General features: G+C 32.7%; 1 protein-coding gene across 1 annotated transcript in view; it reads left to right on the top strand.

Moving 5' to 3' along the window:
• The window catches only part of LOC137633238 (aquaporin AQPAe.a-like), a 55,703-nt gene extending 40,452 nt beyond the window's left edge, over positions 1–15,251 (top strand). Inside the window, 6 exon segments of the mRNA XM_068365434.1 lie at positions 8,045–8,188; positions 11,222–11,332; positions 11,334–11,432; positions 11,933–12,013; positions 14,155–14,290; positions 15,062–15,251. Of these exon segments, the coding sequence (XP_068221535.1) occupies positions 8,045–8,188; positions 11,222–11,332; positions 11,334–11,432; positions 11,933–12,013; positions 14,155–14,289 (570 nt within the window). The 3' untranslated portion in view covers position 14,290; positions 15,062–15,251.
• The last annotated feature ends 2,985 nt before the right edge of the window (positions 15,252–18,236 follow it).

The following is an 18,236-nucleotide window of genomic DNA, read 5'->3' as shown; positions in this document are numbered from 1 at the left end:
TAATAATAATAATAATAATAATAATAATAATACATAGCTGAATAGCTTGACACAACTTGACCATTTACATACCACTTGTATGCTAAATAAAACTATCCCATTTCATGTACTGTAAAGTTTCAAGGTACACGTACTGATATCACTATCAAAAGCTCTAATGTATTTTCATCTCCCCAACCCCACAACCCACCCTTTCTCTATTTTCATTGCTTCCTTTATCACTGATCCCAGCGGTATGTGTTCACCCTTAACTGAATCAGAGGGGCACTCGAGTTACGTCTGCCCCTGGAATCGATTGAGACATCCAATACTCTGGATCACCAGGAATCTAGAGTCTTCAGTTTCTGTTTTCCTCTCTCAGAAGGCTCCTTCCTGAGGGTTGTAAATCTAGCCTCGTTACACATCTAGAGTCTTCAGTTTCTGTTTTCCTCTATCCGATGGCTCCTCCCAGAAGGTTGTAAATCTAGCCTAGTTACACATCGCATGATCTGCAGCATAGGGTCACGCAGTATATAATTCCATATCCTGAGATACCAAATGCAATTTTAGGGTTCGGGTGAAACTTCAGACTCCAGGGTGATCTTAGTTCATGGAAATGTTGTTCCAGACTCTGGAATCCAGAGTATCAGGGTGAGATGTAAAGTAAAATGGGATGAATTAGTCATATTTTGACGTGGTTGTTGAACAACTTTGATTGATGTGAGGCACATATTGGTCAAAATTTTGGAGTAAAGCACATTCAAATTTTGTGCGTAAACGACGATCGCAATTTTTGCGTAAACAACGAATAAGATCTTTACGTAAATAACTTATGTATACAGTAAATGGGTAAACTTCTTCGTCTACGAAGCAGAGTAATTTTTTTTTTTTTTTTTTTTTTTTTTTTTTTTTTTTTTTTTTTTTTTTTTTTTTTTTTTTTTTTTTTTTTGCTTAAACAACTATCGCTCAATATTTTGGGGTAAACGACGTAGGCATATTTTGCACAAGCAACGGTCATTATTAAAAAAAAGAAAAAAAATCTGATGCCTGTTCATATAATCATTGGAAATTCAAAAGTTCAAACTTGCAACGATTTATTTTTTTCATATATGAAAAGATCTATTTATTGATGTTACTGTTCTTAAAATTATATATTTTGATTGTTCATTACTTCTCTTGTAGTTTATCTCATTTTTCCTTTCCTCACTGGACTATTTTCCCCTATTGGAACCCCTGGACTTATAGCATCCTGCTTTTCTAACTAGGGTTATAGCTTGGCTTGTAATAATAATAATAATAATAATAATAATAATAATAATAATAATAATAATAATGGACGTAATTTCACATGATCAACTTAGAGGTGACTCGAACCGTGTTTATATTTTTTATTTCCTTTATAAACTAAAATAAGAGAAATAAGAGAAATAAAAAATGGAAAGTTTTTTTTTCCTGATAGGACGGTAATAGAGAAAGCTAAACTATTACATTATTATGGATAATGATATCGAATTATTAAATTGTCAAATAATATCTTAACCTGAAAAGGAATATTGAAGTTGAGAGAGAGAGAGAGAGAGAGAGAGAGAGAGAGAGAGAGAGAGAGACTTTGGGGGCAATGGAGAGACAATTTTGATAAGAAAAAGGTGGAAAAGTTTTAAAGGTAAGAAAAAAGATAGAGATTTTAAATAAAGAGCTAAATATCAGAGAGAGAGAGAGAGAGAGAGAGAGAGAGAGAGAGAGAGAATTTCGACAACTATAAACAAGGTTGTAAAAACTCGAAGTGACTGAGTACCAAACACTGGTTGTAAATCATTATTGACTCACAAATCCCGTCAGCAAAACGAAGCATTAAGTGATTTATTCCTTTATCAACGTAACTGATGCATACGAAAATATCAATGAATCATAGCAGAAATACTTTCTGAAGAGCAAAGTCCCAGAGAACAAATTTCTGTTTTGGCCTACCCCAGAAAACAGTAGCTATTTTAATACAATTAGGATGATGCATTAAACGGAGCTGATTCCAGCAAATCTCTAATAAAAGATATCTGAACTGCTTTCTGAAGAGCAAAGTCACCGATTAGGCCTAGACGCTTCTGTTTAGGCCTACCCCAGAAAACAGTTGCTATTTTAATACAATTAGGATGATGCATTAAACGGAGCTGATTCCAGCAAATCTCTAATAAAAGATATCTGAACTACTTTCTGAAGAGCAAAGTCACCGATTAGGCCTAGACGCTTCTGTTTAGGCCTACCCCAGAAAACAGTAGCTATTTTAATATAGTTATGAGGTTTTATACGAAGCTGATTAAAAAGAAAAAAAGAAAAAAACGAAGAAGAAATTTGTGAATAGTAAGACATACACGCTTCTGTTCAGGCCTACCGCAGAAAACTAGGTATTTTAATATAGTTATGAAGTTGCATTAAACGAAGCTGATTTCAGAAAACAGAAGAAGGTATTTGAATAGTAAGACATTGCAGATCTCTAAAAGATAGCTGAACTACTTCCTGAGGAGCAAATCACAGAGTAGCCTATACGCTTCTGTTTAGGCCTACCCAGAAAACGATAGCTATTTTAATACAATAATGATGTTGCATTAAACGATTCTGATTCCATAAAACAGAAGACTGAATTGGCAAACAGTAAGACATTTGAGATATCTAAAAAAAGCGTCTTAAGTAGGCTATATACGAGTCAAGGCTAGTTGAGTCTGTCACCAGGTGGCAATGAGTCTGAGACTCTTAGAGTGGAACAGCTGTGTTCTACTTGGCCAAACATTCGACGAGATTACGGTAGACTAACTACAAAATATTGGATACAGATAAAAGTGTTTCCGAACTTTCCTAGATACCATCGGCGGAGATAAATAGAAGCGAATACGCTTTAATTTGCTGGCTCAAATCTAGACATAACCATGATCTAGAAAACTCTAGAAATATAATATATATATATATATATATATATATATATATATATATATATATATATATATATATATATATATATATATATATGTATATATATATATATATATATATATATATATATATATATATATATATATATATATATATATATATATATATGTGTGTGTGTGTGTGTGTGTGTATGTGTGTGTGTGAATATATATATATATATATATATATATATATATATATATATATATATATATATATATATATATATATATATATATATATATATATATATATATATATATATATATATATATATATATATATATATATATATATATATATATATATATATCTAGACCTATCATTCAAACGACAACAAAGACATATTTCTCCATTATATACAGCAGTAAATAGACTAATTTTCTTACAGGTTGATACAGAAAATTAGAATTAGATTAAGAAAGAAGCGTTTGATGGAATACTTAGATTTTGATGACCGTAAACGATGTTGAAAGAAAAGCAAACTAATATTTCAGGCTACCTTACTCATATATGCTGGCCCTATTGTAATTTTCGAGCCCACTATTAATAATTATATTCGTATACACTTTTAAAAAAGTCTTCTTGATTTTAAAAGCCATTAGCTACCTACAAGCAATTTCCAGTAGGCAAATAGCATGAATAGAACTTGCCCTTTCCATTAATTTTATAACACCTCCTAAACATTTCTAAGATGAAGTAAACTTTGTACCCACATGTAGTATGGCTGATATAATTTCTAAATTATATTCAAATTGCTACTGCACATTTATTAGGACCGCAATATGCTAAAATATATAACACATGCCAGAAACAGTGTTTACTGCTAACGAGTTAGGTTTATGACCATCCAAACACGCAATAAAAAGCCATGAAATTTTTTTATTTACCTGTGAAATGATATCCCATCACTTCTAGAAGAATCCATGCGTCCATTTCTTGCGGCTACACGATGTATAGAAACTATTACCACTAATTAAATTAAAAACAATTGCTAAGATTTACGGATCCCTAGTTAAATATGGGCACACCTTCCATGCAAAAGCGCCGCCCTGGTGGCGTTTTAATAAACTAGATGACGGTTGGACAACAGAGGGCAAATATATACCCAGTTGAACCTCGTTTACTAACCCCTAAATTTTACATTTATCTCTTCGTATCTACATATCATTTTTATATCTTTTTATTTACATAATTAGGGTGATGCATGGATGAACTCTGCTATTTCAAAAAATAAAGTCGAAAGTAAGAGTAGGCTTATAAACATTGCCTAACTAATGCAATGCTGTGGGTTTTGCTGGACTATACAGGATCTGATTTACAGATTCAAATGTACTGTACGTGGGATCATTTATCTCACATGTAATTAGTTTTAGATAATTCTTATCATTAATTAATATCCGTTGGCAATAATTTCCTACTCTGTAATTATTTTTATTACATCTTACATATCAAATCTATTCATGTGATGTCTACTTGATTTTGCTAATTGCAAAAATGACATTTAATAGATGCTAAAGAAAGACGTTCGCACACCAATGCAATGTTCATATTTATGTACATATAAGGATAATAAGAAGACAATTATTATGTTCTTCAACATTACAGCTACTACTACTACTACTACTACTACTACTACTACTACTACTACTACTATTATTATTATTATTATTATTATTATTATTATTATTATTATTATTATTATTATTAGCTAAGCTAAAACCCTAGTTGGAAAATGCAAGAGAAAATAGCTCAGTGAGGAAAGGAAATAAGGAAACAACTAGAGTATCCCATAATCTGTAATATCCTCGTCTGGCACTTTTCCGTTTATTAGAAATCGAGAAACATTTAAAACTTCACACTCAGTAACTCAGCCCTAAAAAAATACTATATTTAAACACTGGCTGATGTAGGCCTACCTCAAAACATTATTATGTCACAGAATTATCCCTGCACGTATGAAAAAAAAACTGTTAATTTCCTAAAGCGAGACACTATGCATCTCATCCTTTGCTGATAAAAGTAAACGAATCTGGCAAAGATCTTGGCTGGCGATGTGTTTCAGCCCTTTTAGCACGGATAATTGTGTCGTGCGATGCTGGGTGTAGTGACTGGTCAAGAACTACTTCTATTATTCATATATTGATTATTTACTCATCTGTTTCCTTATGTGATTACTTATTGGTATGTTTATTCGAAAATTCAATCATATGTTGATTGAGTAGATGGTAAATCTCCTAGGAATAAATTTGGTTTTCACTCAATTTCAAACTAGAAAAAAGGCTGATAAAAACATCGAAACGGATGTGTCAAGTAAGATAGAATCATAAGATCAAAATGAAAATTGAATTTACTGTTGAATTTGTAAAGCATATAAGCATTTTGATATTCTTACACCATTCATCGATAATGAAAGATATATGACAAGTAACCGAAGACAGCTCTCTCTCTCTCTCTCTCTCTCTCTCTCTCTCTCTCTCTCTCTCTCTCTCTCTCTCTCTCTTCTAAGTAGTACTACACAGTGAACTAACAAGTTTGGCGTCCTGCCTCAAAGCTCTCTTGCTGTATCTTGGCTCTGGTTTCTGGACAGTGTTTGCACTAGAGCTTACTGTATTGTTCCTCCCTTTGCTTTTATTCCATTATCTTTACAGATTTGCTTATAATTATCTATTAGATCAATATCAAAATGATGAAACTTAAAGAGTAATTGAAGTGAGAAAATAATAATACATATATAGATTTGAAGAATGAATCTGTTAAAACTTAATAAATTCTAGACTTGAATAAGTTCTTTAGTTTCAGGATTAAAATTGAAATAAAAGTTAAACATATACATTTAAGAAAGTCATGATATAAAAATAACAGTAAGATGAATGGAGAAGCATTGATTTAAAAGCTCAAGATAGAAACGACTGGCGCAATCTAACCGAGGCCCTTTGTATTACTAGACGTAGGAGGATATATATATATATATATATATATATATATATATATATATATATATATATATATATATAATTATTATTATTAAATGCTAAGGTACAACCCTAGTTGGAAAAGCAGGATGCTATAAGCCCAGGGGCCCCAACAGGGAAAATAGCCCAGTGAGGAAAGGAAATAAGGAAATAAGGAGATAAGGAAAAATAGAAAATTTTAGGAATAGTAACAATATTAAAATAAATATTTCCTATTTAAAATATAAAAACTTTAACAGAACAAGAGGAAGAGAAACTAGATAGAAAAGTGTGCCCAAGTGTACCCTCAAGCAAGAGAACTCTAACCCAAGGCAGTGTAAGACCATGGTACAGAGGCTATGGCACTACCCAGGAATAGAGAACAATGGTTTGATTTTGGAGTGTCCTTCTCCTAGAAGAGCTGCTTACCAAGGCTAAATAGTCTCTTCTACCCTTACCAAGAGGAAAGTAGCCACTGAACAATTACAGTGCAGTAACCCTTTGGGTGAAGAAGAATTGTCTAGTAATCACAGTGTTGTCAGGTGTATGAGGACAGAGGAGAATCTGTAAAGGATAGGCCACACTATTCGGTGTCTGTGTAGGCAAAGGGAAAGAACCGTAACCAGAGAGAAGGGTCCTATGTAGTACTGTCTGGCCAAAGGACCCCATAACTCTCTAGCGGTAGTATCTCAACGGGCGGCTGGTGCCCAGGCCAACCTACTACCTATATATATATATCATTGACGCTTCAAATATGTCTGTCTCGTTGATGTAAAACCAGTAAATATTTCAGCTAATTATTTAAACCATTAAACACTTCTATTTCCTAACGAATATAACAAAGATTTTAGAAAAAAAAAATTTAAACGATGCAGTACTGTTTTTACAAGAAAATAGTGTTTAATAAAATTTCCTATTACTAAGTCAGTATTTCAGATGAAAACTGAAGGAAGTTCCTTATTAAGATCATATTTTTCCCGCGTTAATGTTTTTACTTTATTGGGAAACTGAACTATATTTCTACTTGGGTTCCTGAGATGCTAGACTCATCATCATCATCATCTCTTACGCCTATTGACGCAAAGGGCCTCTGTTAGATTTCACCACTCGTCTCTATCTTGAGCTTTTAATTCAATACTTCTCCATTCTTCATCTCCTACTTTGCGCTTCATAGTCCTCGGCCATGTAGACCTAGGTCTTCCAACTCTTCTTGTGCCTTGTGGAGCCCAACTGAACGTTTGGTGAACTAATCTCTCTTGGGGAGTGCGAAGCGTATGCTAGATTAACTTTATATATATATATATATATATATATATATATATATATATATATATATATATATATATATATATATATATATATATATATATATATATGTGTGTGTGTGTGTGTGTGTGTGTGTGTGTGTGTGTGTGTGTGTGTGTGTGTGTGTAAAAAGCTATTCTAACTTTTCCATTGACCGCTACCAGATTCCTATTTAACCAACCTTATTCGACGGGACTCAGAAGTACAAACTTGTTGTGAATGTTTGAATTAGAATAGGTTGACACGTTTCTCTCAATTGTTTATATATGATGAGTTATTTCAATTTTGTTACTGACTAGAAGATAATTTATATTTTCTATTATTACTTCTCATATATTGTTTATTTATTTCCTTATTTCCCATCCTTACTGGGCTATTTTCCCTATTCTAGCCCTTGGGCTTAAAGCATCCTGCTTTTTTCAGCTAGGGTTGTAGCTTGACTAGTAATAATGATAAAGATAATATTATCATTATTACTATCTAAGCTACAACCCCAGTTAAAAAAGTAGGCTTATAGCTTCCTGCTTTTCCAACTAGGGTTATAGCTTAGCTAATAATAATAATAATAATAATAATAATAATAATAATAAAATAATAATAATAGCATTATTACTAGATAAGCTACAACCCTAGTTGGAAAAGCAGGAAGCTATAAGCCCAAATACTCCAATGGGGAAAAAAACCCCAGTGAGGAAAGGAAATAAGGAAATAAACCCACGGTCTAAGCCATGATTAGACCAATGTATACCAAAACTAACTATATAATCCTGAAATAAGAGCAACTATGATTACCTATGAATCCTATGCTAATTCCTTATTTAACTAATTCATCTAATTTGTTACAGGCAATCGGACACATCTCTGGATGCCACATCAACCCAGCCGTCACATGTGGATTGCTCGTAGCTCGTTACGTGTCTGTACTGCGCTCGCTTCTTTATATCATTGCTCAGTGCTTGGGAGCACTGGTTGGTGCTGCTATTCTTAAGGTGAGCACAATGATGTTTGGTTTGACAGGATTGTTAAACTGGGTGAGGTTGGATACAGTTTTCGCGGGAAGGAATATTCTTTATTCGTGGATACAAAATTGATCACCATGTGATAATTAGTTTTCTTTTAAATATATATATATATATATATATATATATATATATATATATATATATATATATATATATATATATATATATATATATATATATATATATATATATATTCTTATTGTATTTTATTTGTTCATTTGAAGGTGTATAATAGGATTCATAGCTAATACACATGCACTTATATATATATATATATATATATATATATATATATTATATATATATATATATATATATATATATATATATATATATATAGATAGATAGATAGATATATGTGTTTACATGTATACTATATATATATATATATATATATATATATATATATATATATATATATATATATATATATATATATATATATATATATAGCCTACATTATTATATTCAATTACAGATTAAGTATTTAAATCCTTTTAAAATACTGTATTTAATTAAATTTAAATGTGGACATAAACACTCATTATGTGCATACCTCCTTTTTTTGTCTCACTTAACCAAGGAAAAAAAAAAAAACTCCGGATTCCTCACATCTATAAAATCTAAAACAAGGAAAACAATGGCTTCGAAAGAACAGGTGTAAAGAAAGAACAGGTGTCAAGATAAATAAATCTAATTCTTTGTTCTGTGTTGATGAAATAAAAAATAGGAGGAAAAAATCGAGATTTCTTGGCAGTAACCGTGTGACTCATGAATTCATTTCGCGCATGCGCGGTCCAATGGCTATTATCTTTCGCCAAAGACGTACAGTATAAGAAAGAAGCTCAATTTATTGTTTTGGTGGCCTATTGGAAACGACCCTGCCTGGCGATTTGCTGGACTTGGGTTCGAGATCCACTCAAGCTCGATAGTTTCTTGTAGTGCTGCAACCTCACCATCCTTGTGAGCTAAGGATGCTGGGTTGGGGAGCCTGTAGGTCTATCTGCTGAGTCATCAGCAGTTATTGCCTGGCCCTCCCTGGTTCTAGCTTTGATGGCGAAGTGTCTTGAGGGCTGATCATATGTATTTATGGTCAGTCTCTAGAGCATTGAACTGCTAGCTAGAGTATTGTTACAGTCCTTTTCCTTTGCCGTTTATGAGCCATCTTTAAAAATGCTTGTTGTTTTTGAAAATGGCGGTTTCCGCAAGCTATCTTTTTTTACAGGATTTCCCATAGAGATATCGGAATGTATAAGTATGAGATTTGAGTTCACACGGGGTTTTCCTGATTTCTTTATGCTATAGTATACGTGATAAGAACACAATGTATGTTATAGACTGCCAAGAACTGTATTCCGAGAATATTTATCAAAATATGGAAAGTTAACCTTCATACAGAGTAAAATACTCTTTTCTTCCAATCTGCCATAGCACCTATGCTGAAGTATTCTTATTTTTGACGATTTCTTTTCTCGGAAGAATATGAATGTAGATTCTCCTTTTGAGACCCTGATACCTGAATAAAAACGTTCTTTTAATGAAAGAGTTCCCAACCTTGGCTACATGTACCCCAAGTGGTACATTGGATCTGAGAGAATAGCCATTGCTGTGCAATTCATGATGTAATCTGCAATGAAATTGAATATCACAATAGGTAGGTAGTAGGTTGGCCAGGACACCAGCCACCCGTTGAGATACTACCGCTAGAGAGTTATGGCGTATTTTGACTGGCCAGACAGTACTACATTGGATCCTTCTCTCTGGTTACTGTTCATTTTCCCTTTGCCTACACACACACTTAATAGTCTGGCCTATTCTTTACATATTCTCCTCTGTCCTCATTCACATGACAACACAGATTACCAAACAATTTTCTTCACTCAAGGGGTTACTGCACTGTAATTGTTCAGTGGCCACTTTCCTCTTGGTAAGGGTAGAAGAGACTCTTTAGCTGTTGCAAGCAGCTCTTCTAGGAGAAGGGCACTCCAAAAATCAAACCACTGTTCTCTAGTCTTAGGTAGTGCCAAAGCCTCTGTACCATGGTCTTACACTACCTTGGGTTAGAGTTCTCTTGCTTGAGGGTACTCTCGAGCACACTCCCCTATCTTATTTCTCTTCCTCTTGTTTTGTTAAAGTTTTTTAAGTTTATATAGGAAATATTTATTGTTGTTACTCTTCTTAAGATATTTTATTTTCCTTTTGCCTTTCCTCACTGAGCAATTTTCCCTGTTGGAGCCCCTGGACTTATAGCATCCTGCTTTTCCAACTAGGGCTGTAGCCTAGTAAGTAATAATGATAATAATGATAATAATAATATCAATTTTATTGTTTAACTTTTTCATCATCAATTAAGGGGTGCACGGGGTTCTATGATAATTCCCAAGGAGTACAGACCTAAAAGGTTAAAAACCACTAGTTTAATGGAACATTTCCATAGAACATATTTCTATTTTTTCCATATTAATTATAAAGAGCCATTTCTGAGTGGGATACCTTATTTGTTTGTTTTAATGTTGCTGTTCTTAAATTATCTAATTTTCCCCTTTTTCCTTTCCCCACTGGGCTATTTCCCTTGTTAGGGCCCCTGGGCTTATAGCATCCTGTTTTTCCAACTAGGGTTGTAGCTTAGCAAGTAAAAATGGTAATAAAGGGTTTGTGTATCGTCGTGATCAGCAAAGCTGCGCTAGTCAGGAACACCCATACTTGGTTGTTTTGCTTGTGAGCTATTAGACGAAAATCACCCACCATCGCCAATCTGAAGTAGCCAGCGTGGTAACGAAAATAACCAAACCCCCAAAGTGGCCAATGACATGTCTGAGATTTTTGTCCTGCAGTGGACTAAAAACTGCTGCATTTGTTGATGTTGTATTAATAAAGAGACTTTTTGGAAACCACTTAGCCTTATCAAAACAGCCAACTCACTTTCCGAATAAGTTTTCAAAAATTCTCTTCATGACGTCATCTACCTTAGCTCACTCTAGTTCATCTTCTCTCCACCAGGGTGTGACCGCCGAAGAGATCCAAGGTAACCTCGGCATGACAACCGTGAACCCGAAGATCAACGCCGGCCAAGCCCTCGGCGTGGAACTCATCATCACCTTCGTGTTGGTCCCTGACAGTGTTCGGCGTGTGCGACGAGAGGAGGAACGACGTGAAAGGATCTGCACCTCTCGCCATAGGACTTTCCATCACCACCTGTCATCTCATGGCTGTGAGTTCCTCCTTTCGTTGTTGACGCCTTTCTAATGTCAGCGGTCTTTTTTTTTAAACGATCTAGAGAGGCTGTTAATTTTGGTAAGGAGGGAGTTAGGTTGATAACCAATCTAAGATGTCATTACTTTGATAATAGATAAAAGAGGTGATCACTTAGCAAAAAAGTAATGGAGCCCTTGATTTGATGTCAAGCCTTAGAAGTGACACTACTTGAAAGACATATATATATATATATATATATACTGTATATATATATATATATATATAAATATATATATATATATATATATATTTATATATGTATATATATGTATATATATATATATATATACAACACCCATGTATGTACAGTATGTACATATATATATATATATATATATATTCCAGCAAATCATTTTCTCTACTCATCTTTAGTGTAATTTGATATTCAAATGTTCTTGAATAGAGCCTTGTGTTTATCAGATGAGATAATGTAATAATTCTTATGTTCCTTTTCAGATTCCCATCACTGGCTCTTCTATGAACCCCGCCCGTACATTCGGACCTGCTGTGGTATCGGGCGTGTGGGCTGATCACTGGGTACGTAGTTGGGTATTTGACTCCTGAAGGGTGGGCATATGTAGGGATAACTTTGTATTTTATTGATGAATGCCAAAGATGAATCTGCCGGTGTGGGAATCATAGTAGAGTTGAGAGAGAGAGAGAGAGAGAGAGAGAGAGAGAGTGAGGGAGAGAGAGAGCATATTTGTTTTAATCACGGAAACAGTAATATTGTTTACATCTATATAGTAATTAAGTTATGACAAAAGATTGCAAAATAAAGTTTAAACAGACATTTAAGTACATATATAAAATAATATTGTTGACATCTATATATTAAAGATTGTAGAGAGAGAGAGAGAGAGAGAGAGAGAGAGAGAGAGAGAGAGAGAGAGCATAAATGTATATCATCTTTTAATAAAAAGCTCATCTTTCTTATGCAAATAGAATAACTCTATATGTCACAAAACTCATGAATACTTTAGTCTATTCTATAAGAAAATTACGTTTTCTATAGCAGCTTACTTCACACTTAAACGTATTCTATCTTATTTCTCTTCCTCTTGTTTTGTTAAAGTTTTTATAGTTTATATAGGAAATATTTATTTCAATGTTACCGTTCTTAGAATAGGTCTACTGTATTTTATTTTTCCTTGTTTTCCCTTCATCACTGGGTTATTTTCCCTGATGGAGCCCTTGGGCTTATAGCATCCTGGTTTTTTCAACTAGGGTTGTAGCTTAGCAAGTAATAATATCAATAATAATAATAATAATAATAATAATAATAATAATAATAATAATAATCGGGAACCTTATTTTCTCGTTACCATGTTTGTTGAGTAGACCTATGTAAAGTAGGTTTTTTTTTATCTCCCTGTAAGTAATTAATTAAGAGAAAATGTTGTTGTGTCAATTCCTTTATTTATGAATTTACATTTTGTTTTGGATAGACTTATAAGGATAGAGACAATCGTTTATGTATATATATATATATATATATATAGAGAGAGAGAGAGAGAGAGAGAGAGAGAGGAGAGAGAGAGAGAGAACTAGGAAGACAATATGGAAATCTGGTATATGTTACGAAGCAATTGTGTGAAATATTTGAAAGAATTAGAGAAAGTTAAACCTTTCACATTTCCCTGTTGTTGCAAAACAAGTTAGAGAGATTACATTAATAATACAATATCAAGGGACGAAAGCAGATTTAGAATAAACTGAAACGCGTATGAGATATATATAAAAAGTATATTTATAATATCTGTTGTTCTTACGATTAGGCCTACCCAGATAACTTTGTTTCCATCACGATGTTTTCATAGTCTTTTTATTTATGAATGAACCCAAGATATACAGCAAAAAATAATTTCATGTTCTCAATTCCAAAATCCCTGTGAGGCAAATTCCAACTAGGAATGTAGGAATTTGTTAGTTTCTGCATACAAAGATCTGTCGAGAGGAGATAGTGCACTGGAGTGTTGAACGAAACCACTTGTGGTCTAGTGACATAATGGTCGACCAAAAGCAGGAAGTAATGAATCCCCTTTTGGCTATTATGCACATGTGCTTGTTCTGCATATACAGACTCACACGTAGATAGCTAGATAGATAGAGTAGATAGTGGGTGTATGTGAGTGTGTATCATATGATTTCTTTTCAGTACAATTATAAATTTCTCAACACATTTTTGCTTTCTACGAGGCGTGGGAAATAAGCACATATAATGTTGATATATATGAGAGAGAGAGAGAGAGAGAGAGAGAGAGAGAGAGAGAGAGAGAGAGTTTCGTAACTACTAAAAGCATTCCAATTCCTTCAAAGCGAGAAGAATGTTGTGTATATTTTGACTTGCTATACCCACTTTCTCATTATATTAAGATCTTACAAAATTCTCAAGAGAAAGAGATTTCGAACTATACACTAAGGCTTAGATTCCATAGCAATATTTCGAATTATTGTTAATAACATGTTTAGATAGGCTCCCTGGTTACACGGTCTAGAGTTTAGACAGTGCCTAGGACTGTTAAAATCAAATTAGTGTACAAAATTCCAAGAAGAATATTTTATGGTGCCATTTTGAATAATTGTTAATAAAATGCTTAGATAGGCTCCTAAGATAATCAAAATAACACAAATAATATTCTCGAAGAACGTCTGTTAATTCCAATTTTCCCCACCAGGTGTACTGGGCTGGACCCATCCTCGGAGGAATCCTGGCTGCTGTCGTCTACTCCTATGTCTTCAGGGCTCCCAAACCTCAGCCTTACGATGACGTACAGATGGACAATTATAACAAGAGAGGAAACAACCCTTAAAGTATGGCATAAACTTTCTATGCTTTATGACATAACGCAGTACAATGTCCTTCTTAGAAGCAGTAGGTTAAACTTCAATTTTGGGGGTCATATCCTGAATTTCACAAAATATTTTGAATGATTTTATTTCAAAAGAGATTTTCCCTTATATATTTTGTCCTTTTTTAGAGACAGGAGGTGAAACTTCAATTTTAGGAGGGTGGGTGAAGGTTATATCCAAAATTTCACAAAAATATTTTGAATTATTTTCTCAGAAAAGATATAGCATTACATTATGATACTGTATTTCAGTCTTTTTTTTCGAATTTTTTGGTACTTTTAAGCAAGGATTTTTTTTTTTTCGCTTTAAGATTATTGAAATCTATATGATAGGATCGTGATCTTGAAGAACAGGTCAAAGTCTCTTCTATTTGGAGTCAATAGACTGAAGTCAGTTAGGGTTATGATCTATCTGAATTATCAAGATCTGAGCCCATGCGAAGGAAATTTTAATAATAATAATGATAAGTATTACAATTTTCACTCTGAATGAAATTAATAACCACAACAATGTAAAATGTACTGTAAGATATCAAAATCCCACGAAAATTACATTCAAATCAAGACAATGCACAAAAATCATACAATTATTGTCATTCAAACCACACACACTACATCTCTCACCTTCTGAAGCTCTTACAAATGCTTAATATTCCTCTCTCACACTCATAAACTATCAAAACTATTAATAATACCTGAATAGTGACTGATAGTATATTTTCTGTATCCGTAGACCTACTCCACGTGGCTATAGGCCTAGCCCTAGACCAAGTGTTGCTGCTACCGCCCCGCTGAGGAAAACTGCCCGATCAAGCACCCTTGAGGACCAAAAGGGCGCAACTAACAAGGGCGCTTTTGGTGTCCAATATTGTCTAGTTTTCCTCCATGCCAAAGTATATCATAAGAAAATCTTAAAACAAAAAGGAAAATAAGAAAAGTTAGTCCAAGGTTATAACAAGAGGTTCGTCATTACTAACGGTAAACAGTACAAAAATAAACAAAAAAACACTATGTATCTCTTGCCTAGTATTTTTCCTGCATTAGTAGATTTCTGTTAGAGTAAGGACCTAGATTTAAGTTTATTTCATAATAATTATCATAAGATGGTCACCCATTCGTCTGGAACTTGAAATGGTAACTACTTTCTATAGACTGTGATTGACTTTACGTTACTGCCAAGGCACTGAAGATGAAAAATATTAATTTCTATTTTTGAAAAGATCAAAATTCGAAAAGGAATCCTGGGTGACTTTTGATGGGCAAGTTGACTATTATCAAACAACAAACGTGAGATCGTAAGCAATAGTTTTTTAATTCTAACGATATTTTTTTTTCTTTGAGAGGAAAGGCGTTAATCCACGTTGTTTCTAAGTTAGGAAATTTAGACAAATAAACTTCATGTCACTTAGATTTAAGTAATATAGAAAAAAAAATGATACATGAAAAGATAATAAATAATATTACACAGGATGAAGAATTGAATTCTCATTTTTTTTTTTTTTTTTTTGAAAGGAAATGCGTTAATCCATGGTTTATGAATTCAAAAAATTAGATAAATGAACTTCCTGTTACTTAAATTTAGATAATATAGAAAAAAATGCATGAAAAATATTAGAAGATTTAGAAAGAATGTTAGCAATTATCAAGGAGTGATCGTCATAATTTTTTAGCTCATTATTTCTATCGTGAGTTATCTTAGTTGGTGAACTTGTTAAATATAGAGATGTTAAAATTGGAATTAGTAAAATGGTAATTAAACGTCGTTAGGTAATCCTTTGGAAGTATGTTTGATCTGTAACTAATTATAGGCCTACCTGTTTCATCTGCAACTAATTATAGGCCTACCTTTCAGCTTTGAATGAAAAACTTGAACGACTGAGCCATGCCAAAACTTTACATTGTTCTTTCTAAAATACGTAAAATATTTATCTTTTGTTGTTCAATAATAGAAAAAAAATAGAATACTGATCCATGGCAGAACTTTAAATGGTTCTTTCGAAATTTTTATCAGATACATAAAATGCGTAAAATATTTCTCTTTTGTTGTTCGATAATAAAAAAAAAATACTGATCCACGCCAAATCTTTACATTATTCCTTTGTAATAAATACATAAAATACGTAAAATATTTCTCTTTTGTTGTTCAATAATAGAAAAAAAAACTCAAAATACTGCCCATGCTAAAACCTTACATTATTCCTTCAAGATTTGTATTTAATACATAAAATACGTAAAATATTTCTCTTTCGTTGTTCAATAATAGAAAAAAACTCAAAATACTGACCCCATGACAAAACCGTACATTATTCCTTCAAAATTTGTATTTAAAACATAAAAAGACGTATATTTCTCTACCGTTGTTGAATAACAATAATAATAAAAAAAAAACTATCCAGTGTAGTATCTTTGTTTTACATTAAGTTAGAAGTTTTAAAAGTGCCTTTAGACTATCAACATTTTTATAAACATTTTTATCATATTCTCATTATTAAAGTCACTTTCTAAAGTAAGAACATGAGATCCCATCTACAAGTAAAGATAGTATCTCAGTATTAGGTTTAATTAATTTAAATATCGTTATTTAATTAGAATAGATTTTAAAAGTAAGTTAGGTTGAATGTATTGTATATTAGTGTTTTCTTTAATTCTAAAGGAGACACATACATTTTTTGTTCTTCAAAAATTATAATCTTAAATAAACTTTTATTTTTGATCTTTTTTTTCTTTTTTCTTTTTTTTGTACATTGTGTTACTATGTATATGTTCAAAAATGATAATTACAAATTTAAAAAAATTCAATCTTTTTCATATGTGTTACCATGTAGATTTTCTTCAAAAATTATAATTAGCCCATAAATTAACTTTTTCATTATTTTTCATTTGTTCTATTACCATGATGTTCATCAAAAATTATAATTATAACTACCCTTTTTCAATCCTTTTCATACGTTGTGTTACTATGTAGATTTCTGAACAAATAAGGTTTAACAAAAAGTAAATCATTCTTAGACTTATTTCCTATTTTTGTCAACAACTGCATAACTAAAACTCTGAAATCAGTCATAAATTAACTCTTCGAACCACGCAAAGAATGAAGTGATCCTGTCTTTTTTTTTTTCTTTTTTAATTTAGCCGTGAATGTTGCCAGATTAGTTTTAAGATTTGTTGTTTTGTCTCATCATCCTCTCCGTGTTCATTTCATAGAGTAACTGTCCATGGAAACGTGGACAGAAAATATATTAGTAGTTAGTCTTCCTACAGATATTAAGAAGATTTTTAAACTTGATAAGTCTAGGCTTAGCCATATGAGGAGACTGTGTCGCCTACGTGTGGAGTTTATCTTGTATAAATAAATATAAATGAATAAATAAAGTTTAATTTTATCAAGTTTTTTTCTAATCAATGTTTCTTCCTAATGTGATACACGTAAGGTAGAATTATCTGTAAATATTTAGAGCAATGAGCAACTGATATTTTCTTTGGTGAAGTTCTTTGTATAAGACATGCACTGAACGTTATATAAATAGCTCTTCTAGGAGGACACTCCAAAATCAAACCATTGTTCTCTAGTCTTGTGTAGTGCCATAGCCTCCGTACCATGGTCTTGCACTGTCTTGGGTTAGAGTTCTCTTGCTTGAGGGTACACTCGGGCACGCTATTCTATCGGTTTCCTTATCTGTTTTCACAATGGGCTATTTTCTCTGCTGGAGCTCTTAGGCTTATAACATCCTACTTTTCCTACTTGGGTTGTAGCTTAAATAGTAATACTATCGCTAGAGAGTTACAATTGTTCAGTGGCAACTATCCTCTTGGTATGAGTAAAAGAAACTTTCTAGCTATGGTAAGCAGCTCTTCTAGGAGAAGGACACTCCAAAATCAAACAAATGTTCTCTAGTCTTGTGTAGTAC

The sequence above is a fragment of the Palaemon carinicauda genome, chromosome 42, assembly GCF_036898095.1.
Source record: "Palaemon carinicauda isolate YSFRI2023 chromosome 42, ASM3689809v2, whole genome shotgun sequence".
Taxonomy (NCBI): domain Eukaryota; kingdom Metazoa; phylum Arthropoda; class Malacostraca; order Decapoda; family Palaemonidae; genus Palaemon; species Palaemon carinicauda.
Note: the sequence above shows the minus strand (reverse complement) of the source record. Positions and strands in the feature narration are given on the sequence as shown.